Genomic DNA, 15137 nt, shown 5'->3' with positions numbered 1-15137 from the left:
TATGTCAGGTGCTCATAGACATTCAGAAAGGGACACATGCATGCATACATGAGTTTTTAAGTGAAAACGTGTTTTAATTAGTTAAAGCATAAATGCTGGGTATCCACCAAATTTTAGTCCTTACAGCTATTCTCATCTATATTATTAGTGTATTTGAACCTTTTGGAACAAATCTGTTGAGGAAGCCACCCATTGCAATGGCTTAGAAAAGTAGCAGCTTAGTGGGTGTGATGGCGCATGCCTTTAATCTCAGCACTCAGGGAGGCAGAAGCAGGAGGATCTCTGTGAGCTTAAGATCAGCCTGGTTTACAAAGGGAGTCCAGGACAGCCAAGGCTACTCAGAGAAACCCTGGCTCTAAAAACCAAACAAAAACAAAAAACAAAGCAAAAAGGACCCCGGCAGCTTTGTAACTGGCTGACGCTCATTGGAGCATCGTGGGCACAAGTGCCTCACTGGGATGTAGTGCAACATCATGAGATTGATGGTTTTCCTTCTCAACTGAGTCAGTTTGTTGTTTAACCCTTTCCTCAGAGACACCCTCCGAGAAGTTCTGCACTTACTGAGAAGCACAGGAAACACCCAAGTGGACTATATCATCAGGATCATGAAGAAGTGGGCCAAGGAGAACAGAGTCCCCATCTAGGTGGCTGAGCCCCAGGCCATGTGCCAGCTTCCTCTCTCAGCTAACCGGAACTGGCTCCTGCACTTGAATGTGTGATCCAGGACCTTGTTGGCATTTCCTTCCTGGCTCTTACAGCGTCAAGATGAGTAGGTGATATGCGTGGACATAGACATCGGGCAGCAGATCTCCTAGGTCTGTGCTGACACCCCATGTAGTCTACTGGTGAAAAGACTGGGCTTTCCTTGTGCCTTTCTTCCAAAATCACTCAAAAACACTCATATAATTTATTGGCTTTTAGGAATAGATAATGGTTTTGTTTTCTTTCGCTGTTAGCGTTTCAGGACATTTTCTCCTAGCTGCAGTGACAAGACCTATATACTAAAATGTTGCCATCATTTGATCATCTTCTGCCATCTTGTACAATAGCCCATCCATGAGTCCTGGCAGAAGGCTTCCAGAGCTGTGTGATTTTAAGGGTGGGCACGAGACCCTCTACCAAGCTGCAGTCATTGGTAACAGGCTTCTGGGATCAGTTGCTCAGTAAGCGAATTGCTGCATTTATGGCTTGTAGTGAGACAAGTTGAGTACTACAGGTTTTTATAAGGTGAGTGAAAGGGAAAACTTAGCATCTCTGAAGATGGACAAGTCTCAGAGTCACTGTACTCTTTGTACTTTAGGAAACAAAACCAGGGCAAGCTTCTTCATATATCTGCCAAATGAACAATATTGAACATAATACTGGGAAGATTTTCATGAAACATATATAAATTTGTTTTAGGTTGGTTTTTTTTTTTCCTTTGTTTTTGTTTTTTGAGACAAGATTTCTCTATGTAGCGCTGGCTGTCCTGGAACTCACTTTGTAGACCAGACTGGCCTCAAACTGAGAGATCCACCTGCCTCTGCCTGCACAGTGCTAGGATTAAAGGCATGTGCCACCACACCTGGCTCGCAGCTATCTGTAATGGGATCAGATTCCCTCTGCTGTTGTGCATATACATAAAGTCAATGAGTAAATAAATAAATAGGCAATGGGGCTGGGTATAGTGGCTCTTGCAGATTCCCAGAATTTAGGAGGCAGGGGCAGGAAGATTAGGATTTCAAGGCCATCCTTGGCTACATAGTAAAAAAAAAAAAAGGGTATATAGGGGTTAGGGGAGATAAGAAAAAGAAGAAAATAAAAGCAGTGGGGTGTGTGTGTGTCTCTAGATATGTAAACTAGATACCTCCTGCTTCACTTGGGAGAAGCAATCAGAATGGATCCCCAAAATCAACATGCATCAAGATGCCAGAATCCTGCCATGTGTACAGCACAGACAGCAGACATCCAAGTACACAGGAATCAAGGCACTGTATCACTCCACAGTGGCATTGTACATTAAAGACACAGGTGTGAGCCTGGCCTGGTGGCATATGCCTTTAATTCCAGCACTCAGAAGGCAAAGGCGGGCAGACTGCTGTGAGTTCAATGTCAACCTGATCTACAAAAGCGAGTCCAGGATAGCCAGGACTGTTACATAGAGACACTCTGTCTGGAAAAACCTTAAAAACAACAAAAACAAAACAAAAAACCACAGGCTGGCTACAACAGTAACTGTTGCAGCATTAAGCAAGTTGAGAACCACTGGTCTAATGGGAAATGAATTAGTGCCTACTAATGCCTATATCCCAAACTCTAAATAGCATTTAGACAATTAGTCACCCCTCCTTTATTTTCCATCATATAAAACACAGAGGATTATCTGCACTTTATAGGAATGCTCAAATAGTAGGCCTGCCTATTTAGAGAGGGTCCCGTAGCAGCAGAGCCTGGGATTTAGCCTCCTATAACTCTAGAGTACACATTAAATTGATCAGGGAATACCATCATATGTGTCTTGAATGTGTCATATGTAGACATGTTCGCACACTTGTGAGCATCAGAAACTTCTTAAGGGCTTCTCCAGGAGGTTTTAGCCTAAGCTCAGGTGAGAGGGCAATAGGTGGTGGCTATACTCTATTATATGTACAGTCATTCATACATATATGTACACGTATGTATGTATATATATGCTGTCAGGGTCTGTGTGACCCGGCTAGCTTGGAACTCACTGAGATTTGCCTGCTTTGCCTCCTGAATGCTAAAGTTACAGGTACATGCCACCATGATTGGCTGTTTATTTGCCTATTTTTTAAAAAGATCATTTATTATTTATATAGTATTCTGCCTGTATGTGAGCCAACAGGCCAGAAAAGGGTACCAGATCTCATTATAGATGGTTATGAACCCCCCATGTGGTTGCTGGGAATTGTACTCAGGACCTTTGGAGGACCAGACAGAGTCCTTAACCTCTGAGCTATCTCTCCAGCCCCTGAGGCATGATCTAGTTAAGTTCTTTTTTTTTTTCTGGTTTTTCGAGACAGGGTTTCTCTGTGTAGCCTTGACTGTCCTGGACTTAATTTGTAGTCCAGGCTGGCCTTGAACTCACAGCGATCCGCCTGCCTCTGCCTCCCAAGTGCTGGGATTAAAGGCGTGCACCACCATGCCTGGCTCTAGTTAAGTTCTTTTATTTTTGTTGTTTCTTTGAGACAGGGTCCCATGTAAGCCTGTAATGGGGGATGACCTAGAACTTCTGATCCTTCTTCCACCTCCCAAGTGCTGGCGTCACCGGTGTGGGCCCTCATTCCTGGTTATTTGAGTTATTTAAGAAACAACGTGGAGCTGGGCGGTGGTGGCACATGGCTTTAATTCCAGCACTCAGAAGGCAGAGGCAGGATAGGAGAAAGGAAACAGGAGGATAAGCACAGAAGTCGATACAGGTTACCAAGAGGGGCAGTCAGGAGCTGGCATGGGAAGAGGCCGCAAAGGCTGCAGCCAATTCTAGTTTTCATGTGGTTGGTGAGTCACAGGCCGACTTAAGGTTGCAGGGGGGAAACAGTTACTAGCCAACTAACTTTAATTTAGGGAGATGGCAGGATTCTCTGCTGGACCCCATGTAATCACAGAGGTCCTTAACCCCAGCACTTGGGAGGCAGAGGCAGGTGGATTGCTATGAGTTCAAGGCCAGCCTGGTCTACAAAGGGAGTCCAGGACAGCCAAGGCTAACAGAGAGACCCTGTCTTGAAAAACAAAACAAAACAAAAAGTGGAAGTGGGGGAGTCCAAGGTAGCATCATGAGGACATCTTAGACAAGGCTGCTTGGCTCTGCTGATGGAGGAAGAAAGCCAGGAGCTAAGGGCTGCAGATCTCCAGAAGCCTGCTCTTCCTTGAAGCTTCCAGAGAGAATTAACACCCTTTCAAGGACTTAAATTTAGCCCAAGGAGAGCTGTTTTCAGACTTCTGACTTGGTAAGATTGTTGCTTTTAGCCAGTGTTCTCTGTAATTTTTTGGAAGCCACAGAAAGCTAACATACTACTGAAACAGTTATGGGCCACATTGCTGAGTTGGAAAAGTGGGTTACAAAATAACATTTTGATGTTGTTCTGGTTCAAAAGTATCACTGAAAACTCCTGTATTAGTCCTCAATACATCTGGGGTAGGTGGGGCCTTTCCTCATGTTTATGTGGGACTGTATCCTAAGGATGGATTAGGGATGCTATGAAAAGAGTTTGTAGCAGTAGAATCACTGTGTCCTATTCTATCACTAAATGAGGACCAGCAAGCTGCCACTGGGCGTGGTGACACATAATTTAATCCTAGCACTTGGGAGCAGGAGGCATGAAGAAATGAGTTCAAGGTCATTATCAGCTAAATAACAAGTTTGAAGATAGCCTCAACTACATGAGACCCTTCCTTTAAAGAGTTCACTTTTAAGTTATGTATATACATGTGTGTCTCTATGTCAGTCTGTACAAGTGAGTATAGTGCCCTTGGAGCTAAGAGGAAGGCATCAGATCCTCTGGGATTGCAATTACAAGCAGTTATGAGCTGCCTGATAGAGATGCTGGGAACCAAACTTGAATCCTCCACAAGAGCAGTACTTACTCTTAACTGCTGAGCCATCTCTTTAGCCCCATGAAACCCTTGCCCATAGAACCAAAGGAAAGCTAGCACACCTTTCATCCCAGCACTGAGAAGAGACAGATGGATCTCTGTGAGTTCAAGGCTATCGTGGTCTACAAAGCAAATTTTAGACCAGCCAGAGCTACACAGAGAAAACCTGTCACGAAAATAAAATAAGGTGGGCTGGAGAAACAGCTCAGCAGTTAAGGGCACTGACTGCTCCTCCAAAGGACCTGGGTTCAAATCCCAGCACCCAAATTACAGCTCACAACTTTCTGTAACTCCAAGATCTGACACTCTTACATAGACGTACGTGCAGGCAAAACACCAATACACATAAAGGTAACTAAATTTTATAAAGAAAATAAGCCAAAGGTGGAGGGCTAGCAAAAACTCTCCCCAGGTGGAACTTACTTTGTAGACCAGACTGGCCTGCAGCTTACAGATCCACCTGCTTCCACCTCTCAAGTGCAGGGATTAAAGCCATGTGCCACTACTAGCAGACATAATATAAATTTGTTTTGTTTTGGTATTTTAAGACAGGGTTTCTCTATGTAGCCTTGGCTGTCCTAGACTCAACTTTGTAAACAAGGCTGGCCTGGAACTCACAGCGATCCACCTGCCTCTGCCTCCCGAGTGCTGGGATTAAAGGCGTGCGCCACCGCGCCCGGCTAATAGAGCTGTTTTTTAAAGGCAGCCTGGCAGAGCTGGATAGAAAGCTCAGGGGTCAAAAGGGACTTGTTCTTGCAGAGTTCCCAGCACCTACATGCTGATTCACAACCATTACTAACTCCAGTGCCTTCTCTGAACTCTGTGGGCACCAGCCTGCAGGTGGAGCACATACATACATGCAGACAAAACACTCATATACATAAGGCAAGTAAATCTTGAAAAACAAACAACAACAAAACCCCAACAACTGTAAGCAACACACAATGATTCAACCAAAGATGGATCCAATTGTGTTAGGAGACGGGATGTGTCCACATGTATGAATGGTATGTGTCCATGCAACAGAAAACAGGTTGGGGGGAGATGGCATAGGAGCAGATAGACAGACAGACACAAAGAATACAGAATCTTCCTGTTTGATTAAAATATGACGAATGCAACATTTTAACATAAAATCTCCTGGGATGTAGTTCTGAGATGCTGAGGAGGCAGCAGGACATCAGGGATACAGGCAGTATTTGTGGAAAGCATCTCCCAGCTGCTTATCAAATGAAGTGAAGAGTAAATCTAACCTCAGTATCAGCGGGTGAATGCCTGCTCGGTGGGCACACAGTCCCATGTCTTCCACTTACATGTTCATTATAGCTGCTTTCCCAGGAAAACTTATGTTCCTCAAAGATGAATAATCAAAGCACAGAGACAACAGAGCTTAGCATCTATGGGAAATGAGCACAAGAGAGGAACAAGAAAAGGAATAAAACCAAGATTTAAAAAAAAAAAGATCAGAGCTGGAGAGATATGAGTGCTTACTATAAACCAGAGTTTGGTTCCCAGGATCCACACTGGGCTCAAAACAGCAGTTCAAGGAATCAGATGCTATCTTCTAGTCTCCGTGGTGCCTGTACACACATAGTAGACACTCACATAGACAGACACACGTACACATAAGTAAATCTTTTTAAAATGTGACTTGAAGGTGGTACATGAGCTGGGTGGTGCCTCCCGATCATTCGGGAGCAGAGGCAGGTGGATTGCTGTGAGCTGAAGGCCAGCCTGGTCTACAAAGTGAGTCTAGGACAGCCAAGGCTACACAGAGAAACCCTATCTCGGCCGGGTTGGGGGGAAAGAGAAAAAAAGAAATGGTACATGTATATGAAAGATGTAATGAAGCATTTTATCTGGGCAGAAAGGCAGGCAGTAGTATTAGTACATTAGTCACTGGTGATAAATTTAGGCACAGGCATGGGTGTACCTTATAATAACAAGTTAAATATAAAATACAGAGAAACAACTAATGTTGTAGACAACATCCAAAGAAATTGAGAATTAAGGTCATTTTAATTTTACCTCAAAAAAAATTTTTTTACCTCATTGCACAAGAATAGGAACCATTTAAATTACCAGAAGCAACATATACAAAAACATGGCAACTAGGCAATTTCAAGGAGTTTCTGAAATATGTAAAGGAGAAAAACCATAAACTAATGTGTATGTCTCTGCTCGAACATACCTTTGTTCAAAATGTATATGGGTCTATGTCACCTATTAAGACAAAAGACTGGCAGATTGGATCACAAAGTGAAATCCAACCCTGGGATGCTTTCTCTTACTGAGAATACAGTAATTCATGAACATGAACAGTAAAAGACAGGCAGTGGTACAACTGGGAAAATGCAAATAGAGAGAGCAGGTGCCATAATCAAACAAGGTTGGATTCGGGTCAAAATCATTAAGCAAGTCAAAGAAACTCACTTTGAATGATGAAGGCTGTCTCCTGATGAATACAATGGTTATGAATATGCAACAAAGAAAAGGCACCAATATTCGAAAAGCAAAAATGATGAGACACAAATAGCCGTTCATGAAAGGTGAAAGAAAAAATGTAAGTAAAGCCTGTGGTAATCTAAACATTATCGGGACTAAGCAGTAGATTAGTATGCCAAAGAATAGACCTTCCCTTCAAGGACTCATGGGCTGTTCATTAAAATTGTCTGCACATTATGCCTCAAAGAAAAGAACGTCATTTCACAAACATTAACCCACTTAATTCAAACAGTTTTTAAATTATTACATATATTTAATTAATGTGTATGCGGGCACATGTGTTTCATAGCATGTGTGCGAAGTTAGTAAACAAATTGAGTTGGTTTTGTTATTCCACCATGTGGGTCATAAGGATCAAACTCCGGTCCTCAGGCTTAGCCACACTCACCTTTACTAGGTAAGCCAACTCACCTGTACAACACCGATGCTTTAAACTGTGTATGGTATATATTATGCATATCGTTATTATTCCCACCTTAGAAATTGGAAGACTGAAACACAGAATGCTCACAGGGGCTTGATGGTCAGCAACAGAGGGAGACTGAAACACAGAATGCTCGCAGGGGGCTTGATGGTCAGCAACAGAGGTAGCGTCAGATCCAGGCAGCCTACTTCTCACTCTATAGTTAGGGTTTCGTTTGGTTTTTCGACACAGGGTTTCCGTGTAGCCCTGGCTTGCTTTGTAGAGCAGACTGGCCTCAAACTCACAGAGATCGGCCTGCCTCTCAAGTGCTGGGATTAAAGGTGTGTATATTTTTTGATCACAATGATATTGACAAATTTTCCTGTGTTAGGCTAGGGATCCAACTCTGGGGTTCTGGCATGCTTGGAAACATCCTGCCACAAAACTGCCATCCCAGCTGTAAAACATTTAAAATAAACAAAGCAAAGAGACAGAAAAACAAACAAACAAACAAAAATGCCTAGATTAAAACTTTCCTTTAGCTTTTTTTGTTGTGTTGTTTTTCAAGACAGGGTTTCTGGCTGTCCTGGATCTCACTCCTTTAACTTTTACTTTTAAGTCCTTTAACTTTAACTGTCCTTTAACTTTTAAGTAAAAAAAGGCTATCTAAATTAGATTCCTGTTAAAGCTCAGGAGACAAGGTCTGAATCCTTACACTAAAAACAGAAAATGGTCAGGCATAGTGGTGCATGCCTTTAGTCCCAGCACTCAGAGGCAGAGGCAGGCAGATCTCTCTGAGTTCAAGGCCAGCCTGGTCTACAAGTGAGTCCAGGACAGGAGGGCCACACAGAGAAACACAAACAAACAAACAAAATGAAATGAGTGACACCGGAATCTTGAGAAGTTATAAAAAGATAATTGAGATAAGCACAAGGACTCCACAGGAAAGACTAATCAACTCCAAAAGTTAGTTAACATAGAAGCCATATGATGGTGCCTGCCTAGAATCTCAGCACTTACAAGTCTGAGGAAGGAGGAAGAGAGTTTGAAACCAGTATAGTATTGTTTTAAATGCACATGCCAAATCTTTTATTTTACCAGCCGGGCGTGGTGGCGCACGCCTTTAATCCCAACACTCGGGAGGCAGAGGCAGGAGGATCTCTGTGAGTTCAAGGCCAGCCTGGTCTACAAAGGGAGTCCAGGTCAGCCAAGACTACACAGAGAAACCCTGTCTCAAACAAAACAAAACAAAACAAAAACCCAACAAAACAAATCTTTTATTTTACCAATAAAGACTCAGGAGCCAGATGCTGGGGTGAAAGGCCGCTAGCCCAGAGAGGCAGAAAGAAAGCACCCAGCTGGCCTTCCTCCTCAGCTCATGTCCTGATGGAAAAGGCCCAAAAGGCTCATTAGCTTAGCTGACAGCCCAGGAGGAAAAGGCCAAAACCCCTAAGGCCAAAGGCTTGCTAGCTCAAAGCTCAAAAAACCCAAAGGCCAAGGAGCTCAGGAACTGCAACTCCTGCTACTTCTACCAGTTGTCCTAACTACCCTTCAACTCACAGCCCCTCCTTTAATCCCTGTCAGGTGGTTTCCTGCTCAGCCTCTTGACCTAGGGCTAATTTTATCAAATCCTTGTGTTCAGAAAGCTCTTGGATTAAAAGTGGGTGTTAAAGCTTGGCCACACCAAACAAAAGACAAGTTTTTACAGTTCACAAACTCAGGGATCACAACAGAATCTCAGATCGTACAACAGTATAGATTATACAGTAAGATGTTATCTCGGAGGGGCAAAATAGAAAAATGGAACTACTAACAAATATGTAAAGGAACTGGCTCTGAAAAATAATTTCAAAATAAAAAGAATTTAAGCCAGTTAAAGAAATAAAATCCTCAATAACAAGGAAATCTTGACATTTGCAGGCAAATGGATGGAACTAGGAAAGATCATCCTAAGTGAGGTAACCCAGACCCAGGCAGACACACATGGTATATATTCATAAGTGGCTATTAGCCTGACTTAGATGTCCTCTGAGAGACTTCACCCAGCAGGGGTCGGGACAGATACTAGGACTCACACCCAGACTCTGGGGGAAGCACTGCAGTTGTATGGAAGATTGGGGCATGGAAGGTAGTGGGGTTGTCAGGAGCTCCACAAGGAGACGATCAAGCTGGTGGATCTGAACCCACGGGGGCTGCACAAACTCAAGCACCAACCGAGGACTTTGTAAGCAGAGGACCTAGACCCCCTGTTCAGTTGTAGCTGATGGACAGCTCTTTCTCCATGTGTGTGTGTGTCTGACATGAACCCTGATGCCCTTGATTTGATCACTGCTCCTTAGGGGAGAGGCCCTGTGGAAACACAGAGGAAGAGGATGCAGGCTGTCCTGATGAGACCTGACAGGCTGTGGTCAGACAGTGGGGGAGGAGGACCCCACCTGTCAGAGGGCTATGGGAGGGGAACAGAAAGGAAAAGGGAGGGAGGGAAGGAACAGGAGGATAAGAGTGAGGAGGTTAGCCGGGCGTGGTGGTGCACGCCTTTAATCCCAGCACTCGGGAGGCAGAGGCAGGTGGATCGCTGTGAGTTCGAGGCCAGCCTGGTCTACAAAGTGAGTCCAGGACAGCCAAGGCTACATAGAGAAACCCTGTCTCGAAAAACCAAAAAAAAAAAAAAAAAAAAGAGTGAGGAGGTTACAATGGAGATATAATGCGAGTAACTTATAATAAAACAAACAAAATTTTTAAAAAAGAATAAAATCCTAAACTGGATCTGGTGGCACATGCCTTTAATCCCAGCATGTGGGAGGGAGAGACAGGTGGATCTCTGTGAATTCTCTGTAAGTCCAGACTGATCTACAAAGTGAGTTCAGGACAGCCAGGGCTACACAGAGAGACCCTGTTTTGAAAAACAAAAGAACAAAAAGAAAATCCTATCTTTCCAATCAAACCAAAATGAAAAATATACAGAATGTCATAGTTCTTTGGGCTGTTAAGATGGTTTAATGGGCAATGGTACTTGCATTAGTCCTGAGGACTTAAGTTCCATCCGCAGGACCACACTGCAAGAACCCATGCTGCTGCTCAGTTGCCGTCTGATTCCCATTCCCTGGCCCCTACACCTAAATAAAATGTAATGAAATACAGCTTCGGGGCCAGGTGTGGTGGTGCACGCCTTTAATCCCAGCACTCAGGAGGCAGAGGCAGGCGGATCACTGTGAGTTCAAGGTCAGCCTGGTCTACAAACCGAGTCCAGGACAGCCAGGGCTACACAGAGAAACTGTGTCTCAAAAAACCAAAAACCAAGCCGGGTGTGGTGGCACACACCTTTAATCCCAGCGCTCGGGAGGCAGAGGCAGGCGGATCGCTGTGAGTTCAAGGTCAGCCTGGTCTACAAAGTGAGTCCAGGACAGCCAAGGCTACACAGAGAAACCCTGTCTTGGGAAAAAAACAAACAAACAAACCAAAAAACTGAAACACACACACACACACCCCAGAAACAGACAAACAAAAATCTGGTTTCATATTTATTTAAGATTTATTTTTAATTATTGTTATTTGTCTGTGTTTGTGTATGTGGGTACAGGTGCCTGTGGAGTCTCGAATTCTATGTCAGATCCCTTGGAGCAGGAGGTACAGGTAGCTGTGAGCTGCCTGAAACAGGCCGTAGGAACTGAGCTCAGGACCTCTATGAGAGTAGTACTTGCTCTTGACCATGAGCCAACTTTCCAGCCTCTGGTTCCACTTATAATAAGATTTAATGACCTGGTACATCACTTTTCAATGGAGTACATCTCTGTAGTCTACCTTTCTTTCACAACTCCAGCCCACTCCCTCCAGAGGCTGCACTTCAATTTTCTTTCTTCAGATCTCTTCCTTCAGAGCTTTACAAGATGTTTGTTCCTCACATGAGTGTTGTCAAGGAGGTTTGACTAGGAGGCCAGTGAGAGACCTCAGGCAGTAAACTCCTTGCTAACACAAGCGTGAAGACCTGAGCTTGGATCTCCCGAAAGCTACGTATAAGGCCGGGCCTGGTGTGGCACACTTCTAATCTTGGCACTGGCGTGAGAAAGGGACAGGCGGGTTCCTGGAACTTGCTGCCCCACTGGCCTAAACCAATTGATAGAGCTCTAAGTTCAGTGAGAGACCTGTTTCAAAAACTAAGGTAAGTGTTCTGATGAGGTGGCCTGGCAGGCAAAGGCTCCACCAAGCTCCCCTCAAGTTTGACCCCCAGCGCCCCCCCCCATGGTGGAAGGAAAGACCCAACTCCTACAAGTTGGTCTCTGACCTCCACACAAACACTGCGGTACATATGCACCCACTTATCCCTCCCAAACACACAAGTGCACAAATAAATAAATGTAAGAAACAAATTGAAAATAAGGTAGAAAATGATTGAAGGAGACATTCAACATCAACACCCATAGGCATACGTGCACACATAAACATATATATTCAGTCAGTACATATGCACACAGATTTGGGGTGAGTAGCTTAGTAGCTTGATCTCTTAGGATATATAATTGTTACACGAATACACACATATTAAAAACAATAGTATATAGTTAAATAAAAACAACTCTGACTTGGCACTCACTAGGAATTGACTATGACCTCTTCCTAGCCTCCTTGGTATAGCCCTGGCTGTCCTGGACTTGTTTTGTGGGCTAGCTCGAACTCGGAGATCTGCCTGCCTCTGTCTCCCTGAGTGCTGGGCTTACAGGCGTGCCCCACTGCCCCTGGCTTCTTCCTAGCCTTTTAAAGGGCCCCTTACTACAACTATATCATTTAGGGTTTTCTAATTTCTCTCAGAAATGCGTATGTATCTATCTTCTACCCCTACCTAGTCCCGAGGAGCAAAATTATTTTTTCCTGACCTGTTCAGTCTCTAACTAGATGCCGTTTACTTCACTTCAGAATGACAACCACTAGAGGGTTCAGAACCAAGTCTGAGAGTTACAAGCATCATTGAAATAAGCAAATAAAGCAATCAGGTAGGCAGTGGTGGCACACTTTTAATCTCAGCACTTGGGAGACAGAGGCAGGAGGATCTCTGTGAGTTTGAGGCCAGCATGGTCTCCAGAGTGAGTCCAGGACAGCTAGGGCTACACAGAGGAAACCCTGCCTCAAAAATGCAAAAACAAACAACAACAAAAACAAAACAAACTACAATAGAATTTAGGAGAAAACATCAACCCACACCGCACCAGTCCTTATTTAGAACTTAGAGTACAGCTGTTGAGACTAGGGTATAGGGCAATTAGGCATGGCTTCATGAGAGGCAAGTCCTTGGTATTCATGGGACAGACAGCCCAATTTTGCATTATCACAATGCCCTGCCACATATATAACTAAGCACATGAGACTATTGTTTGCTGACAGAAATCTCAAATTTTTCTATTGAGTTTCAGGGGGGAAACTATGTTTTTTGGAAAAGATGCCATTAATATCATATGTATATGTCAATAATATTATTCAAGATACTAGAAATTGCTCTCAAAGAGGATGTTTTATTACAAAAAGAATACAAGTCAGGTACAGTGGCATATGCCTTGAGACAGGGTTTCCCTGTGCAGTCCTGGCTGCCCTTGAACTCTCTCTGTAGACCAGGCTGGCCTTGAACTGACAGAGATCCGCCTGCCCCTGCCTCCTGAGTGCTGGGATTAAAGGCACAGCCACCAGGCAAAGCTTATACTTTCAAAATTCATAAGATAGCTTGGTGTGGAGGGGTATATCTATAATGACCTCATCACCTAGAAGGTGAGCTGGAGTGGTCAGAATTTCAGGAGCAGTCTTAGCTATACAAGTCTGAAAGGAAAGTAAAACACACCTATAACTTCATTAGGATGAGACTTTCAATAGGTCCTTTAGATAGGTTCTTAAAATGTAAAGTCATTGGTATAACTTCTCAGGTAACGTAAATCTTAAAATGACAGTATTAATTGCCTGCTGATGTAGCAAAAGAAAAATGGATCATATTAAGGGTTGAAAACCAGCCAGGTATGTTGGTACATGTCTTTAATCCCAGCACTAGGGCAGCAGAGGCAAAAGGATCTCTGAGTTCAAGTCCAGCCTGGTCTACATATTGAGTTCCAGGACAACCAACTTGTTGAGAGCCTGTCTCAAAGAGAAAAGCAAAATAAAACAAGAGCAACTTCTTCATTCAGCACTGATGGATATGGTGAATATGGTACATATGTTTTTTGCCAAATAAACTAGTCAAAGACTTGTTCTTGGTGACATCACAATCTAAACTGTTACTTCAGAGCAGTAACAATGAAAAAATATCAAACACGTTTATGAATATATATATATATATATATATATATATATATATATCAAACCAATTTTATGTAATTATTACTGTCTGTGTAGGGAAACATATTCACAACTAGAAATTAGCATTCAAACAATTCCAGGTCAACAATATGATTCCTTAGATACAGGCACTGGCTATGCAAGCCTGGCCACCAGGAAGAACAGACTCCAGAAAGTTGTCCTTTGACTTCCATCATTGTTTTTACTCTATGCTACACAGTAAGGTACATTATAGTGTGTGTGTGTTGGTTTTTCGAGACAGGGTTTGTGTGTGTGTGTGTGTGTGTGTGTGTGTGTGTGTGTGTGTGTGTGTGTAGCCTTGGCTGTCCTGGAATCGCTTTGTAGACCAGGCTGGCCTCGAACTGAAAGTAATGTGCCTGCCTCTACCTCTCAAGTGCCGGGATTGAAGGTGTGTGTCACCACTACCCAGCTCTCTGTGTGTGTTTACATACTGGGTTCTAGTTGTTTTCTGAGACAGGGTTTCATTCCTTAGCTCTGGCTGTCCTAGAACTCACTCTATAGACCAGGCTGGCCTCACACTCACAGAGACCCACCTGCCTCGAGTGCTGATATGAACAGGTTATGCCACCAATCAGAATCTACTTCTTACTGTAGTCTGAGGTCCAAATTATTGGGATGCACCCAGCAGATGGTGTTGGGTGAGGGTATACCCCAGAAGAGCTTGGCTCAGGGACAGACTGCAATCTCTGGGATGAACTGCAGAAACTGAATACAGGTTTAGTGCTCATGTTGCAGGTCAATTGGAAATGAGATAGAGAATGATACAACAGAAAGTGTTTCAGGAACAATTATCCCACTGTAAATCTGGCAGAAGCAGAGTCTAAGGGCACAAAGGTCACTTAAGTACTACTAAGTCCAAAATATGAGACCTCAATCAGAGTCAGTAGTGGAAGGAATGATGAAAGTAAAACATGGCGTCAAGGAAGTATTGCAGCATCTTAAAGCTAGAAGAGAGTTTCCATCATCTTCTTCTTGTTGTTTTCATACAGGGTCTACCTGTATAGATCTGGCTGGCTTGGAACTCACTAGGTAGATCCCCTCTGTTTCCAGGGTGCCACCTGGCACCATTAAGTGCTAGCTGGCCTGGGGCTGGTTATGTAGACCCTGTTGAACAGTTTGCCTCTTCCTGAGATTAAAAGCGTGCACTTCCACACCTGGCTTAGAGCTGGGGGGGGGGGGGGGGAGGGGAGATTCGGAATAACATTGCATCACCGTTTGCTACACGTTTGGAAAGGAACAGAAGAGCAAATACCAACCTATTAAAAATGTCTATGACGTCTCTTTGACTCAGCTCCTCAACATC

The 15137-nt window shown here is 43.7% G+C and overlaps 1 protein-coding gene across 2 annotated transcripts in view; it reads left to right on the top strand.

Moving 5' to 3' along the window:
• Nucleotides 1-8018, top strand: part of IFT56 (intraflagellar transport 56) — a 61543-nt gene extending 53525 nt beyond the window's left edge. For both annotated transcript variants that reach the window (XR_014779937.1, XM_084785527.1), the window contains exon 18: nucleotides 533-8018. Coding sequence is in view for 1 of the 2 variants with exons in the window: in XM_084785527.1 (XP_084641653.1) it covers nucleotides 533-644 (112 nt within the window). In the remaining variant the exon portion in view is untranslated. The remainder of the gene's footprint in view (nucleotides 1-532) is intronic.
• The last annotated feature ends 7119 nt before the right edge of the window (nucleotides 8019-15137 follow it).

The sequence above is a fragment of the Acomys minous genome (genome assembly GCF_964271855.1).
Source record: "Acomys minous genome assembly, chromosome: 6".
In the NCBI taxonomy this organism is placed as follows: Eukaryota; Metazoa; Chordata; class Mammalia; order Rodentia; family Muridae; genus Acomys; species Acomys minous.
The sequence above is the reverse complement of the archived record's forward strand: the minus strand, read 5'-3'. Positions and strand labels throughout refer to the sequence as shown.